We start from the raw sequence: 15,607 nt of genomic DNA on the forward strand, positions 1-15,607 counted from the left end.
CTTAGAAAAGGGGAACTCATACACGGTTGGTGGGAATGTAAAATAGCATAGCCAGTAATGGAGGGTCCTCAAAAGACTAAAAATAAAAATGATCATATGATCCAGGAATCCCACCATTTAAGTATACATCCAAAGGAAACAAAAATCAGTACGTCACAGTGATCTCTACACACCCATGTTTTCTGCCAGCACTAATCAATTAGCCAAGATTTGGAATTAATCTGAATATCTAATGGATAAAGAAAATGTGGGCTGTATACCTAATGGAATATTATTCAGTCATAAAAAGGTGAAATCCTGTCGTTTGTGACAACATGGACTTGAACACTGTCTAGATTTCACGTATGATCTCACTCATATGTAGAATCTAAAAAAGCTGACTTCATAGAATTACAGTGGTTTCCAGAGACAAAGGTGTGCAGAGAGGACTGGGAAAAGGATGGTCAGGTGTTCTACTGTACACCAGGGAGATGACAGTTAACAACAATAATATATCACATATTTCAAAATAGCTGGAAGAGGTTTAGGGTCCTCTCACCATGCAGAAATAATAAATGAATGAAGTGATGGATGTGTCAAATACTCCAATTTGATCAATTGTACTCCATAAATATATATACTACGTATCAGTTTAAAAAAAAAAAAAAAAACACTAGTATAATAGAAGCTGCCTGGGATCGGACACTGCCTGATTCAGTCTGTTTATTAGTCAATGCGGTCTTCTACTTAACCTCCCTTAGCCTAAAAATGAGGCTATCTATAAAATGAAGATAACCACCTGGGGGTGAGGGAGTGGGGAGGATGGTGTATGACACAGAGGTTAAGACACCATCTGGGGGCCAGCACTGTGGTGCAGTGGGTAAAGCCGCCACCTGCAGTGTCGGCATCCCATATGGGTGCCAGTCTGAGTCCTGGCTGCTATACTTCCAATCCAGGTCTCTGCTATGGCCTGGGAAAACAGAAGATGATGGCCCCAAAACCTTGGGCTCCTGCACCCACGTGGGAGACCCAGAAGAAGTTCCTGGCTCCAGATCGGCGCATCTCTGGCCATTATAGCCATCTGGGGAGTAAACCAGCAGATAGAAGACCTCTCTCTTTCTGTATGCCTTCAAATAAATAAATAAACCTAAAAAAATAAATAAAAAGATGCCTGCATCCCATATCCCAGTGTCTGGGTTGGAGTCCCAGCTCTGCTTCTGATTCCAGCTTCCTAGGAGGCAGCGAGTGATCGCTCAAGTACTTGAGCTTCTACTCCCACATGGGAGATCGAGGCTCCTGGTTTTGGCGTGGCCCAGCCCTGATTGCTGTGGGCATTTAGCAAGTGAACTAGCAGATGGGGATCTCTGTCTCTGTATTTCAATAAAATAAAAACTATTTTATCAAAACAGAATAATATGGGCAATGGGTATGACAGAGTCTTGGCACAGTGGCAGCAGTCAGATAACATTATTTGTGGGAATAGCACTATGGCGCGGCAGGTTAAACTGAGGCCAGTAACTGCCAGCATTCCATATGGGCACCAGTTCGTGTACTGGCTGCTCCACTTCTGATCCAGCTCCTGCTAGCGTGCCTGGGAAAGCAGTGGAAGATGGTCTGGGTCCTTGTCTCCTGCACCCACATGGGAGACCTAGGGGAAGCTCCTGGCTCCTGACTTTGGCCTGGCCCAGCCATGGCGTTGCAGCCATGGAGAGTGAACTAGTAGATGGAAGAGCTCTGTCTCTCTCTCTTGTTCTGTAACTCTGCCTTTCAAGTAAACAAAAAAATCTGAGGGGGGGGGGGGGGGACGAAGAAAGAAAACACTATTTGCCCCACCACTCTCTTCTTCACAATTCTTCTCAATGGAATAGGCATAATTATAGAATTTCCTGTCCTGCTCCCCTTCCCCATTAATACAGGTACCAAAAGGAACAGAACTCAGCTTTCCAGTTCACCCAAGAAGCTGTCCCATTCACTCACTCAACAAGTCTTTACTGAGTGGCCAGGGCCAAGGTAGTATGCAAAACAGACAAGTGTCTGACCTCAAGCTTCATTCTGATAGAAAAGACAGATATTAATAAGTCAGATAAATACAGCATTCCCGGGCCGGCGCTGTGGCATGGCAGGTTGAGCTTCCACCTGCGATGCTGTCATCCCATAAGGGTGCCTCTTATGTCCTGGCTGCTCCACTCAGGATCCAGTTTCTGCCAAAGAACCTGGGAAAGCAGCAGAAGACAGTCCAAGTACTTGAGCCCCAGCCACTTGCATGGGAGACCGGGAAGAAGCTCCGGGCTTTGGCCTGGCCCAGTCCTGGCCATTGTGGCCATCTGGGGAATGAACTAGTAGAAGACAGATCTCTATCTCCCTCTCTCTGTATAAACAAATCTTTAAAAATAAATGAATACACCATTCCACAGCAATAGCTGCAAAGGAAAGACACATTGCTATGCTCTGGATATTAGTCTGGGTGACCCTCAAAACATCCACACATTAAAGGCTTGTCCCCAGAATGGTGCTACTAGGAGGTGGTGGATCCTTTTAAGGGGTGGGGTCTTGTGGGAAGTGCTAAGGTCACTGGGGACTTTGCCCTTCAAGGGGATCCTAGGATCTCTGTCTCTGCTTCCTGTTTTGAGATGTGACTGTTGGCTCCTGCACACACCCCCACCATTGTCATCCATTTCACTCTCACCAGAAGCTAAACCAAAACCTCCCCCATAAGATCTTGGACTCCAAACTTTCAAAACTGTGAGTTACATAACCTTTTCTCTTTATAAAATCAGTTACCTCCATTTATTCCATTGTGGTAACACAAACCTGAGTAGTACCATGTGTCCATGAGAGACAAGTGATCTGGCCAGGTCAGGAAAGGTTAAAAAGAAAAAACAAAGGAAAGCATCAGCTGAGAGCTGAAGAATGATTAGTCATTAACTAGGTGACAGAACAAAGAAAATTCCAAGCAACAAAATAAACAGGGGCGCTGTGGCATAGCAGGTAAAGCCACATCCTGCAGTGCCAGGATCCTATATGGGCACCAGTTTTAGTCCCGGCTAAAATCCAAGTTCTCTGCTATGGCCTGGGAAAGCAGTAGAAAATGGCCTAAGTGCATGGGCCCCTACACCCATGTGGGAGACCCGAAAGAACCTCCTGGCTCCTGGCTTAGGATCAGCTCGGCTCCAGCCACTGTGGCCATCCTGGGAGTGAACCAGCAGATAGAAGACCTACCCCCAACCCTGTGTATGTGTGTGTAGATCTGCCTTTCAAATAAATAAATAAAATCCTAAAAAGAGAGAGAGAGAGAGAGAGAGAGAGAGAGAGAGAAAACAACAAAAAGGTCCTATGGTGCAAAGAAATGAAATCTAAAATAAGAGACTGGCAGAGGGGCAGAGAAAAAGGGAATGAAAGGAAGAAAAAGAATGACTCTGAAGTTCAGCTGCATGAGTGGTAGTGCTATTCTTGTAAACAGGAAACATTAGAAGAGGACCAAGTAGAGAACAGGCAAACCAAGAGGTCAATTCTGAACATGTGGCTCATAGGGCACCTTCGAGACATTCTCACAAGGTATTACCTGCAAACTGGTTGTAGAGGCTACAGGAGTCAGCAGTGTGTGGGTAACCTCTGGGCTAGAGATGCAAACTCGGGAGTTTCATGTGAACAAGCAGGGGCTGCAGCAGGGGAGCAGGCCTGGGTAAGATAGCCAAGAAGCGATAGGAGGAGGTCCACAGTAGTCACTGAACCCCCCACAGGCTGCAGGGTGACTGCAAAGGCGTCTGGAAGGAGTAAGCTGAGGAGTTCCAGCAGGGAAGCTAAGGGAGCAGATGTATCCAGGAGCGAGCAGCCCACAGGTGCAGCTGTGAGGCTCCAGGAGATGCCAACTGACTCACGGGCCTCTGTTCACCCAGTGGGGCAGCAGCACGGTGGGGCCTGGAGAGCCTCCCAGACAGCTCTGGACGTGGCCCAGATATGAGAGGCTCACCTGCCAGAAGCTCCCTGGGAAAGGAGGCATGGGAGAGCACAGACGCAAAGCAATGTGCCATTGTATCCAGTGCCCGGGCCTCAGGAACAAGCTCCAACTGGGCTACAGACAAGAGCAGACACCACGCTACACATTCTGTCCCGAGGCTGGTTAAATATGTATGGCTGTGAAACTAGGGCAATACTTGACACCAGACACCAAGGTCCCGGGCAAGGGGCTCTTCCACTCCCACAGCTGGCAAGATGCCTGGGCTGGAGCTTCCAGCGGCAGCAACAGCACAGTACCACTTCCAGCACTTGCACCCCCAGCACGGAACCCACTCACCTGGTAAGATGCCCGGACTCTGGATTTTGACCGACTCCTTGTCCCGCTCGTCTGCCTGCTCCGAGTTCTCAACAACCTGGTCCAACTCCTCACTCAGCTAGCGGGAAGAGCAAAGACAGCAAACAGGTCAGCTCCATCAGCCTTGCTTTTCCAGATTAGAATAAGGAAGTAAAAGCACTAGTCAACTGTCTGAAAAGAAGCCACATGACATAGGGTGTGTTATACCAATTGTACAGATTAAGAAAGTAAAGCTCAAGAAACTTCCTATTGGGTTTCGAGGACTACCATAATAAAGCACCACACGCTGGGTGGCTCCAGACAACAGAAATGTCTTTTCTTACAGTTCTGGAGACCAGAGGTCTTAAAACCAGGTGCTGGCAGGGTTGTTCCTACTGAAGAGTTCTGCAGGAGAATCTGTTCCACGCCTCCCTCCCAGTGTCTGGGGAAGCCAGCCACCCTTGGCATATCTTGGCTTGTGGCCACATCCAATCTCCCACCTCCACCTTCACAAGGCATTCTCTCCGCATCCTCACGTGGTCATCTTCTTTAAGGACATTAGTCATGTTGGATTGCTGGCCCAGCCTGCTCCAGCATGATCTTGTCCTAAACTAACCACATCTGCAATGACCCTAGTTCCAAGCCAGGTGATGGGAGTTAGGATTTCAACCTGTTTTTCCAAAAACACAATTCAACCCACAATGCTTCCCATGGCCATACAACCAGTGAAAGAGCCAGCAGTCAAACCCAGCTTGCTCTACATCTAAAGCCCATGGTGTTAACCACTTCCCAAAGGAAGAGGAAATGTGGCTTGGGGTCTGCTGAGAGAGGAAAAAGGAACAGCGAAGCTGGAATCAGCTGTCTGGGACTCTGGCTGAAGTCCACTCACTCTGGTTGCAAACGGAAGAACCAAGTGTGACAGGCAGTCCAGGTGACAAGTGTCAGTTAGCAGCTTGCTGGCAGGCAAGGGCGACCTCACCTGATCAGGGCTCTCATCTATCAAGTGGGGGAAGGGATGTCACTAAGGAGGGCAGAAGGGAAGACCATCAGCAAGTCTCCACAGTGCTAAGAGGGCAGGGAAGCTCAAGGCCAGAGTCTGGAGGAGGAGCCACCACCGAGCTGGGAGGCACAGTAAGGGGATAGCTGTCTCAGCGCTTTCTTGGGCTCACAGTGTCATCGCTTAAGGTTTCAAGGCTTAGTCATTAAAAACTCACCTCCGGAGAGGGGGCTTTTCCATGCCTTCCACCACCAGGGTGCCCCCAAAACGCAAATGACTGCATCCTTGGCCTTCCCCCTCGCAAGCAGGATGACTACCTGGATTTCGGTAGCACCTTTATGAGCCCTGCTAGGGGAGGGGGCCATGTCTGCATGGCAGGTGCAGGGTGTGATTTAGCCAAGACCCTGAAGCTAAGAAGCTGGAGCTGCCCACGTCCTGTAAACAAAGAGTTATTCAGGGAGGGGTCTCCGCCTGTCAGGCACTGAGCTAACTAAGCACTTTTCGGGAGGGGAGATGGCAAAGGCAATGGAAGATACAGCTGCTGGTGCGTGACGGAGCGACCCTGGCAAGTGCCGCCGGGGCCACGGTGCGGGGAACAGGCGAGAAAGGTCCGCAAAGCTGACCGAGGTTGGGGGCCTGGGAGGGGGAGGGGAGCAGAGCACTGGCGCTAACACGGCGGGGGGAGCCGGGAGCAAGCGCTGGTCTGAAGGAAAGGCTGGAAGCTCAGCAAGGCAGACAGGAGACAAAGAACTGGTAAGTGACCGCTGAAGTCGCGGGAGGTGCGGCTGCAGCGAGCAGCGGCGACAGCGCTTTTTCAAAGTTGGGCGGCCGGCGAGACGAGAGGTCATTATTCCCGTCCACCACCGGCCCCCGGGGCCCTGGGGCTTCGCCCGATACCCACCCGCAAGGACGACGCAGGCGCTTCCACTTGCTGGCCACGCCGCGCACTGGGCCCGAGCCGCTGCAAGCTTTCACCTGCTGGCTCCGGCGACCTGACTCCATCCCTCGGCCAGGCGAACGGCAGCATCCGGGGCGGCTGGGCGCCCGCTTCCCTCCTCTGCACCCCCTCAGGCCCCGAGAACCCGTCTCCGGGCGCCCCGACCCCGGCCTCCGATGCGCCTTCGCCGCGCAGCCCGGACGCCCACCCGCAGACCCCCGGGTCCCCGCCTCACAAGAAAACTTCCCTTCCGTTCCCCCGCTCCCTCCTACCTCCTGATAGGATGTGGAGAGCTCCTGCCGGATCATGGCACTGACCGGAGCTGGGGCACGCCTGACCCCGCTACCTCCAGGGAGGTGCAGCGAGCGAACACCTCAGCCGCAGTGCCGGGACCAGCCGGCTCGGCGACGCGAAACCGGTTCCGAGGAGCGTCTCAGAGACCAGGCGTGGCGGCACTAGGCGCATGCGCCCCGCTCTCGCCGCAGCGGGGGGACCGCGAGGAGCTTGCTGGGAAATATAGTTCTGGGCGAGGCGCGCCTCGGCAGCCGCGGGTGGCAAACGGCGCGCGCAACCCGGGCCTCAGAGCACGAACCCGTGCGTCTCCTGCTTCCCGTCTTGGTTGGAGCGGGAGAGACGGAGAAAATGAGTGGGCAGTGGAACAACGGGGCTGGGTCAGGTGCGTGGGAAGGCCTGTCTGTGTAGAATTCCAGGAGGAAGCTTGGCCTGGCTCTTCACACCCTTAATAAACACCTAGAAAGCACTTAGTATGTTAGAAAGCGGTGTGATCCGGGAGGGCGCTTTTCTCGGGAAACTGAGATGCCTTGATTCTGGAAGGGCGAGGCCAGGGATCAGGTGAAGCTTATTGCATCCAGGAATGAGTTACGAGATCCACGTTCTCTCCATTATTCCCCAGGCCTGCTCCTCATCCGCAAATTTCGGAATACCCCGAGCCCTCGCTCCTCTCTTCACCTTAATGCAGCTGCTAAGCCGTGCCCTGCCTCGCGGGGCCTTGGCAGAGCCAAAAGGCATGGTGCACCAGCGAACCACCCAAAGGTGCTGGTCAACCACGACAGAAACCTCAAGCCCTAAATGGAGCAAAGAACTGGGTGTTGGCCCTGCGGCGGGGTGAACCTGCCCACAGCCTCTTCCTCCCCTCCCGCTGCCTGAACAGCTGTTCTGTGCGGCCTTGAGGCGGATAGAGGGTGCTTGTTAGGCCTGGGTGAATGCCACTCTGTGTAGCGCACAGCTGCTGCCTGCAGCCCTCCCCACTGAGGCTACTCAGCACCCCCCTCCCCCCCGCAGCGGCAAGCACGGGGCACCAGCCACATCAGAGGTTCCAGACCAGAGTGTTAGCCTTGGGAAGTCTCAGGGCCTCGCCTCCTACATCCATTACATTGTAGGTACTCAACAAGGGTTTGCTAAATTTGTGAATGGAACATTTATTCCAGCCATTTCATGGAACAGTTGTTTGCCAAAACAAGTAAATGGGAACAAAGGACAAATTAAATTCCTTATTTAATACAAGGGCGGCTGAGAGAACAAGAGACACAACCACAGAATTTTAGACCTAGAAGGAACAAAAGGAATCCACCCCTGTCCTGTGATATCTCTCTACTCTGTGGAGGCAACCAAAGTGGAAACTTGCAGGCGGCCACCTTTGAAGGAGACACTGGCTGATATAATATTCAGAGCTGGGCAGTGGCCTACAGAAATGAATCAGATGCCCAAGGTCAGATGGCCGTGCTAGTGTGGAAAGACAGGCTGTGAACGTGGAAATACACAGTTTTCCGTCCTCGCTCCTCCTGTTCCCTTCCATGCACACACCCATCAGGCTTTAGTCCCTTTGCAGGAACAGTGCTGGTGAAAGTCACAAATGACCTCATGGCTGTCAGATCAGAGGGCGTCCCTCTAACTCCTCTTTCTAGATGTTCCAGCTGCATCGGCCCTGGCTGACCTGTCCTCCCTTCCACGCTGTCCTCCCCTGGCCACCAGGACACTACACACTCCCACTTTGCTGCTACTTCACTTGCTGCTCTCTCTGTCGCCTTTGCTGGTCTTTCATTTCAGCTCTACAGGGAGGCCTCCCCCAAAGCTCCATCTTCCATCTCCTTTCTACTCACTGCCTAGGGCCTAAGGGAATGGTCTCCTGTAGACTCACAGTTTGAATTATCTTCTGTATCCTAAGGAGTTGCATTATGGGTTAAAATGTGTCTCTCTGGGGCCGACACTGTGGCACAGTGGATTAACACCCTGGCCTGAAGCATCCCATATGGGTGCCAGTTCAAGACCCGGCTGCTTCACTTCAGATCCTGCTCTCTGCTGTGGCCTGGGAAGGCAGTGGAAGATGACCCAAGTCCTTGGGCCCCTGAACCCACATGGGAGACCCGGAAGAAGCTCCTGGCTTCTGGCTTTGGATAGGCCGGCCGTTACAGCCAATTGGGGAGTGAACCAGCGGATGGAAGACCCCTCTCTCTCTCTCTCTCTCTCTGCCTCTCTTCTCTCTGTGTAACTCTGACTTTCAAATAAATAAAAATCTTTAAAAAAAAAAAAACTAAAATGTTTCTCTTCAAAGTATGTTGAAGTCTTTATTTCTCTGGCAAAATAAATAAATGTTTTAAAAGTAAAGAAGCAATTCGGGGCTGGCATTGTGCCATAGCAGGTAAAGCCGCTGCCTGCGATGCCAGCATCCCAGTTCGAGTCTTGGCTTCTCCTTTTCCAATCCAGCTCCCTGCTAATGTGCCTGGGAAAACAGTAGAAGTGCTTGGGCCCCTGCACCCACGTGGGAGACCCAGGTGAAGCTCCTTTGAACCAGCCCAGCTCCAGCCATTGAGGCCAAAATGGTGAGTGAACCAGCAGATCGATCTCTCTCTGTGTGTAACTCTGCCTTTCAAATAAACAAATAAGTAAATATTTTTTAAAAATAAAGAGACAATTTAAGAAATATGCTCAAGTCCTAACCCCCGTATATCTCATAATGTGACCTTATTTGGAAATAGAGTTGTTGAAGGTGTGATTAGTGAAGATGATTACACTGGAGTAAGGTGATCCCTTCATCCAATGGGGCTTGGGTCCTTATGAAAAGATGGAAGATAGCGTGTGAAGACAAACACTTAGGGAGAACACCACGTGCCAACAGAGCAGAGGCGGAAGTCATGGAGTCGCAAGCGAGGGTGGATTTTATCACTCACCTGCCGGGGACTGGGCTGCAGCCCTTGACCGAGTAACAGATGGCATCCCAAGGATTTCCAGTTGCCACTGCCAGAAGCCAGAAAGAGGCAACGAAGGAGCCTATCCAGAGTCTCAGAGAAGTCCTGGCCCTGGCAACTCCCTGATTTCTAACTTTTAAGCTCCAGAATCTTGAAAGAATACATTTCTGGGATTTTTATTAGCAATTACTAATTTTTTTTAAAAAAAAAGATCTATTAGTTTTCATTTCTTTGCAAGGCAGAGCACCAGTGAAAGAGGGAGAGAATGAATGGAACATTCAACAGCCGGGCTGGGTCAAGCTGAAGCTAAGAGCCAGACACTCACTCCCTCCAGGCCTCTCTCATGGACGGCAGGCACTCGGTTCTTGTGCCATCATCTGCTGCTTTCCAAGTGCATTAGCAGGAAGCTAGATTGGAACAAGAGGCAGAGCAGGACTCAATCCCAGGCAGTCCAATATGGGATGCAGATATCCCAAGTAGTGGTTTAATTCACCAGGCCACAACACCTGCCTCCACTTCTGGCTTTGTTTTTATTTGTAGCCATCCAGTCTGTGGTACTTTGGCACAGCAGTCCTATGAAATGAACACAATTTCTAAGTCCACACAAATGCACCCCCGAGGCTCAGCAGTGCCTCCACTGGATGTCCACGTGCAGCAGTTGGGGGGTTGGGGTAGCTACTGAAGCTCCAACCCTGAGGCCAGACGGGTCCTCAGTTTGGTTACCACTGATTGACTTTGTGATCTGGGGAGACTTTAATCTCCCTGTGTCTCACTTACCTCATCTGTAATACAGGAACATTACTACCCATTCATAGAACTCTGGTTAAATGAGGTATCAGATGAAAAGACCTAGGACCCCTTCTAGCACATGTGAGTAGTGGAATGTGGCTGGGCAGGTGATTGGCCTACCAGCTGAGATGCCTGTGTCCTGAATTAAGCCCGATGTCAAGGTTTAATACCTGGTTCTGGCTCCTGACTCCAGCTTCCTGCTTATGTGCTCCCAGATGGCTTAAGTAGTTAGGTCGCTGGCACCCGCGTGGAAGACTCAAATTCCCAAATCCCAGCTTCAACTTGGCCCTGCAGGCATTTGGAGAGTGAACCAGCAGATGAGAGCTAGCTCGCTCGCTCTCTCACTCTCTACCCACTACCTGTTTGTCAGTCTCTCTCTTTCTCTGTCTCTCAAATAAATTTTTAAAAAATAAAAAAAAAAAGCCCTGGACCCCAGAGTTCTCCACCAGTTCTGCCCCTTGCAGTCTCTCTCATGAAGTTCCTCTCCACCCTCTTTTGTGCTGTCACCAAAACTCCTGGAGTCATCCGGCTCCTCGCTTTCTTTTACACCCCACATGGAAATCAGCAAAGCCAGTGGGCTTTCCTTTAAAACATCGTTCACAATCTGACCACCTGTACCACCTCTGTCACCAGCATTTCTCAAGGCTCATTTTCCGCAGCCTCCTGGCTGGTCTCTCTACTTCCCTTCTTACCACATGGTAGTCCGATCCCAATGCAGAAGCCAGGGAGGGTCTGTTCAGCAAAATCAAACATCTGGTAAAACCCCTCCAAAGCCAAACACCCCACTGTGGCCCAAAAGGCCCAGTAGAGTGTGTCCCTCAGCCACCACCTCTCCTAATACTTCAGCGACTCAACTCCAACAGGCTGAGCACAGGTTGGCCTCGGAGCCTTTGCACTGCCTGTTCCCTGTGCCCAAAGTGGCCTCCTTCTGGACAATCCCTGAGATCTTTCTCCAGTTGTCAGCTTATCTCGGATGCCTTCTCTAAACACCCTGTTAAAGCAGCAAACTCCATTTCCAGCAACCCCCTGCCCTACTTTTGTTCTTCCTAACACTTATCATTTTCTAAGATTTATTTGTTTGTTTGAAAGGCAAAGAGACACAAAGAGAGAGAGGGAGGGAGGGGGCAAGCATGGAAGATCGGAGGAAAAGAGAGATTTTCCATCCTCTGTTTCACTCCCCAAATGCCAGCAATAGCCAGGACTAGGCCATGTGGACTCAGGAACCAAGGACTCCACGCTAGTCTCCCAGGTGGCACCTGCCCTGTCAGAGAGGCGGGCCCAGGCCGGATGGTGGAAGCTGGGTCCTGCTGGGCCTGAGTGTGTCTGCGCTGAGATCCAGTCCTGCCTTCCACTGCTCAGCTCTGGCTAGCAGGGACTGGTCCTATGGGCTATGTTTCCCCTAGGCCCAGTCAAGAGAAGTACTGCCAGAATCTGGAGGGAGTGAGGGCAGGGACACGTGGGAGTCTGTCTGTCCCTTGCTTGGGTGTCTCTAGCAGCTCCCCTTCCATGGCTCCAGCCCCTCACACAAAAGGCCTTGTATGGTTCTGGCTTCAGCCAGGGGACCCAAGCTCTAGACCCCACCTCCACTGGCAGGATGTCCACTTCCTACTGTTGCTAATTTCTGAGTTGCCATTGGGGTGTTGTTTCAGCCTCTCGCATCATAGGTGTGACCAACTCCCTGCACTGCAAGCCATTTTGTTTCAGCCAGAACATTAGTGGAGATGGCTGGAACAGAAGTTCTTGTCTTGACACAAGAATTCAGAAGTGAGACAGAGGGGAGTGGTTAGCAAGGTAGCAAGGTTTAATGGGGTGGTGCATCCATCAGAACAGAGAGGGACACCTCTCCAGATGGAATGTGAGAGAGTGCCCAGCCATTCAGACCAGGGGAAGCAAGGTTACGCAGTTCAATGAAGAGAATACATCTGGCAGCCCAGGCAGGCATCTCAGCAGAGGACAGAGAGCTGAGCTGAGACAAATACATCTGATGGTCCGGGCAGGCGGCTCAGGTAGTCCAGGCAGGCAGCTCAGGAAAAGGCTGAGAGTACAGTTTGTGTTCAGACTGGGGCTCATAAGGGAATGAAGCGGGGCGGGGGTGGGGGACAGTTCTCCCCTCTCTTCTCAACAAAGAGTTTGCTGGGTGTGAAATAGGTAAAATTCCATGCAAGGTGTTATTGCCCAATGTTATCAGGCTGGGTAACCCACTTGGTGCCTGGCAGAGAGGATTCTCCCAGGGAGCCCTCCTTGGGAGGAAGGCTGGGACCACCTATAAAGTTACTGGGGTGCAGGCAGGACTCTGGGCTGCTTCCAAGGTGCTCCTGAGCCTGCCACATTCCTGTCCACAGGTGCTTTGCTTTCCTTAGGGTCCTCTCCCCCACATAAGCTCATTTCTAACTTCCTACCCAACAAGAAGAGTTGAATCCTAGGTGCTTTGAGAAATAATCCTGGGTTCCAGTAGAACACACAAAATCAGTGTGTGTGCACCCCCTGGAGAAATCTGAGGACATACAGACCCGTGATTTAACTGGAGACCCACAGTCAGCATTTCCGGGAGGGGAAGCCTGACGTGATCAGTAGAAATTACAGAGGACCAAGGGGTGCCTAGCATAGAGAAGAGCAAGAGAAAGGACTCAAGGCCAGAGGCAGCACCCCACATAGCAGAGATGGGAGCAAGGAACATCATGTGAGACAGGAAGTGGACAACACTCTCCTTGGGGGGTTTAGAAGAGCCTCGTCCAACCCCAAGGTCCTGCGACACAGTGTCACACAGGGTGTCACGCAGATACTGCCCCACATGGTGACACAGCCTTCTACGTCCACCGTCTCTGCCAATTTCAGCACAATCCTATGACAGAGGCAGGTGTGTCACTGACGTAGGCATGGGGATACAGACAGGGAACAGGTGCTGTTGAGGTCACTCGGCAGTAGCAGCCCATTCTGTGGAATAAGTAAGATGCATAAGTAATATGTAAATAAGTAATAAGTGAAACACACTCACTGGGGAGATGGACAGCCTGGTGATGAGAGGCAGGCTTGGGGACACATAGCTTGGGCTTAAGTGTTGGCTCTGCCGCCTGCTGTGTGACCTTGGGCAAGCAGTTTAAGGTCCCCACAGTTCAGTTTCATTATCTGTAAAATAGGGATTACTAGTTTTTATGCCATTGGGATGTTATAGGACACCCCCAAAACTGGCTGGAGAAATTGCTGTAGAACCCCTAAAACTAGGTCCACTTGCCTGACACACAAGACAAGTACTGATGTCGGGGTAGCGGAGGAAAGGAGGTGTTTCTTGCAAATAACACAGCAAGAAGCTATTGTTTCATCCCTGAGCTCCCAGAGTGGATGAGGCATACAGGTTCTCAGAGGCTGAAGTTGGGGCTGAGAGGTGGGTGTTTAGCTCGCATCCAAGTCCTTGCTTTGTCTACAGTGCTTGTGGCTCTCCTTTGATCGGTAGGCAATAATGTGCTAGAGAAAGAGAGAGGGAGAGATCTTCCATCCACTGGTTCACCTTCCAGATGGTCCCCATTGACCAGGGCTGGGTCAGGCTGAAGCCAATAGCCTGGAACTCCATCCAAGTCTCCCATGTGGGTGGCAGGGGCCCATGTACTGGGGCCATCTTCTGCTGCTTTTCCTGCATTAGCAGGGAGCTGGATCTGGAGTGGAGCAGCCAGAACACAAACTGGCACCCATTTGGGATGGGTGCATTGCAGGCAAAGGCTTAACCCGCAGCACCACAAGGCTGTCCCCTTTTTAGGGAATTGCAACAATAAGAAAGTGAGCTCCAGTCAGTCTAGGGGTTTTGTGTAGGTGGTAGCTACTATTCTTCTCAGGATCTAGAGTTCCAGGAAAAGGAACCCCTTCACTCAGGACTGAATATCCAGATGTTATTTACAGGGGAGTTAAATGACCTCAAGAGTCTGGTGATTAGGGACCCTGTAGGGCCAGCTGTACCACTCAATTCAGTGAGCTAATTTTAATAAGAGGTTGCTTTGCAAACATGAAAGCGGGGCCAGGAAAGTTTCAGCTAAGGAGACTGGGAAACTAGGGCCTTGTGGTTTCTAGCACCTGCATCCGAGGCACGGCGCACTGTATTCTGTTCAGAGACATGGTGAGGAATGAACAAACTAGCACGTGGAAAAGTGCTCAGTGTTTGTTCCTCTCCTTTCTACCCAAACACATTTCCTTGTCAGCTTCAGCCACGCCTGCAGCTTTTTTATTTTTTTGACAGGCAGAGTTAGACAGCGAGAGAGAGACAGAGAGAAAAGTCTTCCTTTTCCATTGGTTCACCCCCTGAAGGGCTGCTGTGGCCAGTGCGCTGTGCTGATCTGAAGCCAGAAGCCAAGTGCTTCCTCCTGGTCTCCCATGCAGGTGCAGGGACCCAAGCACTTGGGCCATCCTCCACTGCCTTCCCGGGCCACATCAGAGAGCTGGCCTGGAAGAGGGGCAACCAGGACAGAATCCAGCGCCCCAACCGGGACACGAACCCAGGCTGCTGGCGCCGCAGGCAGAGGATTAGCCAAGTGAGCCACGACGCCAGCCATCCACGGCTGCAGCTTTAAATATAACCCATGTGCCCCTGATTCTAAACCTCCCGGTGCCAGCACGGAGCTCTCCCCCAGTGCCAGACCCATATATTCAACTGCCAGTTTGACCCTTCCACTTCCATGTCCAATATGCGTCTCAAACTCAGCAAGCCCCAGCTGACCTTGGTCCTCTCCCTCCTCTCCCCAGCCCCACCCCTCACCCCTCCTAGTAAAATGACAGTGCCATATTCCTGCATCTCAGGCAGAAAACCTTGGGATCACCTGTGACCCCTCTCTGTCCCTCATACCCTGAGATTCATGGCTCAGCAAATCCCACCCACTTCTCACTGCTACGGCTCTGGTCCACTTCTCCGGCCTGGAATTTTGCAATAGCTTCCCTGCTTCAGTCTGCGTCAACACAACATCCAGAGCTATCTGGTTAACATGTCAACTCATTCCTTTGTTCCATTCACTCAAAGTTCAAAGTCTTTTTTTTTTTTTTTTTTTTTTTTTGACAGGCAGAGTGGACAGTGAGAGAGAGACAGAAAAGTCTTCCTTTGCCGTTAGTTCACCCTCCAATGGCCGCCGCAGCCGGCGCGCTGCGGCCGGCGCACCGCGCTGATCCGATGGCAGGAGCCAGGTGCTTCTCCTGGTCTCCCATGGGGTGCAGGGCCCAAGCACTTGGGCCATCCTCCACTGCACTCCCTGGCCACAGCAGAGCTGGCCTGGAAGAGGGGCAACCAAGACAGAATCCGGCGCCCCGACCGGGACTAGAACCCGGTGTGCCGGCACCGCAAGGCGGAGGATTACCCTAGTGAGCTTCGGCGCTCGCCGGCCTCAAAGTCTTTTAAAAGTGAGGGTAAGACCCCACCAGATCCATTCCCCCCA

General features: G+C 51.6%; 1 protein-coding gene across 15 annotated transcripts in view; it reads right to left on the bottom strand.

Annotated features, from left to right (window-relative positions):
• Positions 1-15,607, bottom strand: part of PACC1 (proton activated chloride channel 1) — a 161,125-nt gene that overhangs the window by 24,462 nt on the left and 121,056 nt on the right. For 13 of the 15 annotated variants that reach the window (XM_051821320.2, XM_051821316.2, XM_070055261.1 and 10 more), the window contains one exon: positions 4,274-4,370. Coding sequence is in view for 2 of the 15 variants with exons in the window: in XM_002717522.5 (XP_002717568.1) it covers positions 4,274-4,370; positions 6,477-6,512 (133 nt within the window). In the remaining 13 variants the exon portion in view is untranslated. Of the gene's footprint in view, positions 1-4,273; positions 4,371-6,476; positions 6,686-15,607 lie in introns of those variants that run through there. The other 2 variants (XM_002717522.5, XM_051821311.2) reach the window with 1 other exon arrangement.

Source organism: Oryctolagus cuniculus, chromosome 13, assembly GCF_964237555.1.
Source record: "Oryctolagus cuniculus chromosome 13, mOryCun1.1, whole genome shotgun sequence".
In the NCBI taxonomy this organism is placed as follows: Eukaryota; Metazoa; Chordata; class Mammalia; order Lagomorpha; family Leporidae; genus Oryctolagus; species Oryctolagus cuniculus.